Source organism: Oncorhynchus keta, chromosome 1 (assembly GCF_023373465.1).
Source record: "Oncorhynchus keta strain PuntledgeMale-10-30-2019 chromosome 1, Oket_V2, whole genome shotgun sequence".
In the NCBI taxonomy this organism is placed as follows: Eukaryota; Metazoa; Chordata; class Actinopteri; order Salmoniformes; family Salmonidae; genus Oncorhynchus; species Oncorhynchus keta.
Window position 1 is genome coordinate 53,543,791 of NC_068421.1, and position 4,372 is coordinate 53,548,162.

At 39.4% G+C, this 4,372-nt stretch overlaps 1 protein-coding gene across 1 annotated transcript; it reads right to left on the reverse strand.

The window, feature by feature from the left end:
- Positions 1-927: 927 nt before the first annotated feature.
- LOC118387634 (protein FAM174C-like) lies at positions 928-4,372 on the reverse strand. The gene is made up of 3 exons (XM_035776207.2): positions 3,922-4,372; positions 3,658-3,786; positions 928-3,090 (listed from the first exon to the last, which is right to left on the reverse strand). The coding sequence occupies exons 1-3, from the start codon at positions 4,200-4,202 to the stop codon at positions 3,087-3,089; spliced, it is 414 nt and encodes a 137-aa protein (XP_035632100.1). The 5' UTR covers positions 4,203-4,372; the 3' UTR covers positions 928-3,086.

Below are 4,372 nucleotides of genomic sequence, written 5' to 3' on the forward strand. Positions count from 1 at the left end.
TTTTAACAGAGGTAATTGGAAAAGCATATGCAGCCCAGGCCAGGATGACACACACTGGGTGCACCTGGCATTGCTAGACTCCTCTCCAACTGATACACAGAGGGACTGACAAGGAGGAGAGAGGGAGATTATCTATTTGTGAATATAGGGTATATTGGCTGTTACACACACCATTTCCTCCTACACTTAGGCCAGGTATTACAAGTAGCCTATTTACAACACCATTATCTGTTGTCCTGTGAACCAGCCATACAACTTTCTTCAAACAGTTAAAGGGAAAGTAAGTGAAACAATACTCTTATTTCCTCTAGTTCTGATGTAAGGATAAAACTTAAAACATTGTTTAAAAATACATTTTGTGTGATTGCCTCCAAAAACTATTTTGCACCTACCTAAAAATATATCTGTAAAGAAAGTAATAATCATTACATCCTTTTATAAAAACAGCCAAATGATGCTTTGGATATTCAGATGAGAATTTTCTGAGCAGTAGGATGAACTGCTATAATGATGATGGGTCAGAGAGGACTAATGGGAGTAGAGAATATATACCCCATTAGAGAACATATGACACACACGTACGTGGTAACATTCTTAACTTCTAGGCCTGTCTGAGCAGAGCTGGCGCAAAGCGGAAGCTTGGCAGTTTAGGTATTGTAACTGGAACTAGTGGAGTTAGGATACCACCTGGTGGCAATTCTTTGTAATGAACACACTAAATAACTGACATGTGAAGGAGAATTGGGGACCACACCATTTGAATTCACCATATTATGTGAATGAGTCTAATTGACACTGCATTCAATACATCTCCTAAATTGCAGCAGTTTCAATACCTCCTATCCTGTTGTGTATACAGTTTGTTATAATCTCAAATGGCATACGACAAAGATAATGGAAAGAGAATTTAAAACCTTCACACCAAGCTTGTCTTGCTCAAAGTCTCACTTTGATTTATTTTTCCTTTTCAACATGATGTGAAAAGAGCCCACCGTAACAGCCTAAGGATCCCACCACCAACCAACCAGAAGGCCTCAGACCTGCAGCACCAACACAGCACTACTAGCCATTAAATCAACAGAGAATACAAGACTCAATACACACACACACAGATACAGTACATACACTTTGGCCTCATTCAAAACACGACTGGGACTTCTCTATCACACAGGCCACAGTATCGACAAAGGAACAGTATTGCTGATCAGAACGTACATACAGTTCATAGACGAAGGCAAGAAATGGACCATGAAAACAATCATGATATTTGTTAGAGCCAGTCAAAGCATATACGTTTTACTGGAGCCTTTGTTCGCCGAGGTCTTTATCATATGACTGACCTTGCTCCCGTTAAATACAAGATTTGCACAGACAAAGGAATGCAGACAGAAAACCACCTTCGGGAAACAAATCATATGACAAGGGAAAGGAGTGATTCGGCAGTTGTTTTGAGCTCAGGACCAGCTGCCATTAAAATTCTTAGAAAATATGAATCTATTTCTAGTACAGACATTGACATTGTTTCAAGGTTTTACAATCCATTTCCAATAGGCTAAATCCAGAGGGACACCTGGGAGGATTTTCAGTGGGGTTGATGCTCATTTAAGATAAATCTCTTGCCTGTGTGTTTCTTCTGATTATCAGGAACGTAACCTATAATGCAGTTTACCTCTCAGAAATGGAGGCACAATTAACCAAGATGTTTCAATTAATAAATCAATGTGTGACATTGTATTAATTTTCCCCTGGGAATTGCTATGAAGCAAGCACAGTAGTGACAAATACTTATGCAGGGATCCTCTTTCTGCAACTTGAGTATAGCATGGAAAATTAAGACACCACAATATATTCAAAACCTTAATTTGACAAAGCAGGTTGGAAAAAGCTATATAAAAAAATATATAGATTGTGTGGACTCTTCTTTGTTCATTTAGTAGCTTGTGTAAATGCAACAGCAAACAGTCTCTGGACAAATTACAGGAGATTTTACAGTCAAGAGCAACCATGTATTTAGGAGAAAGAACCAGCTCTGAAATGTGTTGTTTTTGAAAAATAAAAAGAAGCAAAGGTTCTCAGAACACATGAGATCATTTACAGTTAGCTGGATTTGAAAACAATGGGTTGGGCATTGGGAAATTACTGGTAACCAAAACCTGAAATTACAGTTGCACTGATATGAGTAGGCCTAACAAATTATTATAGGTGCTTCTTCTACAGAGTTACAAGTAGCCAAAACAGAGGGGAAGGGATGGATATTTCAATCTCCAGTGGAATTGCATATTGATTAGCCTGCATAAAAATGGGGCGATAATTACAGACACATTCCATACTGTCTAAGATTGTCAAACATTTTGGCTTAAGTCTTGCTTTTTCAGCAACTAACTTCTTGAAAGTATTACAAACTTATTAGGTCTAGGTTACCAAATAGAGCAGGTATATGCGACAGTACAACATTCATGTGTGGGTGCATAGTACAAAATGGGATGGGGATATTGGTAGGCTAGCTTAGTTTACAGTAGTTTGTAAGCACACTCACTAATCAGGCTATTAGCTACTAGCCTAACTCTAATGGTCCAGGTATGATTCAAGGTAGACATCATAAAATATATAGGATGCCATGGCAACAGAATATTGTCAAGAGACAAAGAAACAAAACCTTGGCAACACCACATCGACCGGGAAATTGAGGATCCGTGTTGATGATTAGAAGAGATCTTTCGTTGTTTGTTATGCACTGTTCAAGGTGGGCACAGGGGGATTTGAAGAATTATCCCACGCACATTCACTTAAGCAACTTTGGCATTAGACTCCTGTTATGTTACAAATCCTATTTCCTCCTCTTCATAGTTAGAATCAAAAGGTAAGTTTATTTGGTCACCAAAAACACCATGTCTTTTTCATACCCAGGCAGCTAGACAAAATAAGTGTTCACCGGAAGATAGAGCAGTCATTTTGAAAGCCAGTTTTTCATTTTTCAGGTGCAAGAGAAAAAGAAAAAGATGCCTTAATAACGGTTGAAAAATGCACCTTAGGAATGTCTCCATTCTTTCCCCAGTCCAATGTGTGTTATTTGAAAAGATCCAGACTCATCTGATAAATACAAGACAGAGACAAACAGAGAAGAAGTTAAATACATTTCTTATTTATTTTATTTAACCTTTATTTAACTAGGCAAGTCAGTTAAGAACAAATTATTATTTACAATGACGGCCTACTCCGGCCAAACCCGGACGACGCTGGGCCAATTATGCGCCGCCCTATGGGACTCCCAATCACGGCTGGTTGTGATACAGCCTGGAATAAAACCAGGGTCTGTAGTGGACGCCTCTAGCACTGAGATGCAGTGCCTTAAACCGCTGCGCCACTCAGGAGCCCAATGATCAATGACGACACTAAGGTTAAAAGGTGAAACTGATTCACAGCACATTCACACAATAACATGTTAAATATGGATGGTACATAATAACAACTGTCCTTTAAGGTTATTTGAGGTAGGCTTACTGTTCTTGTGTTTGAGGTATTTCAAGTTTGCACTTTCGCAATCTCTAGTCTCAGTGTCGTACAAATGTACAATGTAAACTTGCAAAAGACTGGGATTTGTATATGATGAGCAACACTAGTGGATGATGCACCTTCTTGTCATTAGATCTCACTCACCTTCTCAGGGACCTGGCCTCATATACAGTGTCATCCTCCTCATCACTCTCCAGCACAGCCATCTCAACACTGTCATCATAGTTTGACAACAGCCCATACTTCTTCTTAGAGGTTGTTATTTTCTTCTGCCTAAACATAACGTAATTAATTTTAAAAGTCACGGACATTGAAAGCTCAAGTGAAAAAAAATATGTAATGACTCAACGATTGCTACCAATAGATAATGGTCTGTCTTCATCAACATCATTAGCTTGTTCTACTCACCGCACAGCTCTCACGAGGAAATAGAACACGCCAATGGTGGTGACTCCAATAAGGACGTACAAGGCCCGTTGTATCATTGAACTATCGACGTCGAAGGAGTTGAAAATGCTGCTATGATTGTTCTTGGACGTCGTGTTACTGGCACTCGAATTCGTGACATGCTTGGTGTTGCCAGCAGCAGTAATGCCTGTTGTTGTTGGCGACTTCGTTTTTTCGTCTGCGAAGGTTGAAATAGCCCACAACGTCGGTAAAAGGATCCTCATGACTCCTTGAAATGTCATTTTCGTTGTCGCCTTACACTGTAAAAACGGACTAGCACACTATAATTAAACCGTGTCGTCGTTTCAATGGAGAAAACAGCAACTTCACATGAGCATTTTGTTGTAAGCATAAGTGGTTTCGATAAGTACAACCAGGAAATGCCAAGTTCCTGTTAGTGACGTGTACAGTG

What these genes read in the sequence shown, in the direction of transcription:
- LOC118387634 (XM_035776207.2), bottom strand. Translation starts at nt 4,202, where the DNA reads ATGACATTTCAAGGAGTCATGAGGATCCTTTTACCGACGTTGTGGGCT. An exon ending in TTCCTCGTGAGAGCTGTGCG is followed by an intron (nt 3,787 to 3,921) that starts GTGAGTAGAACA and finishes CGTTATGTTTAG; the next exon opens with GCAGAAGAAAATAACAACCT.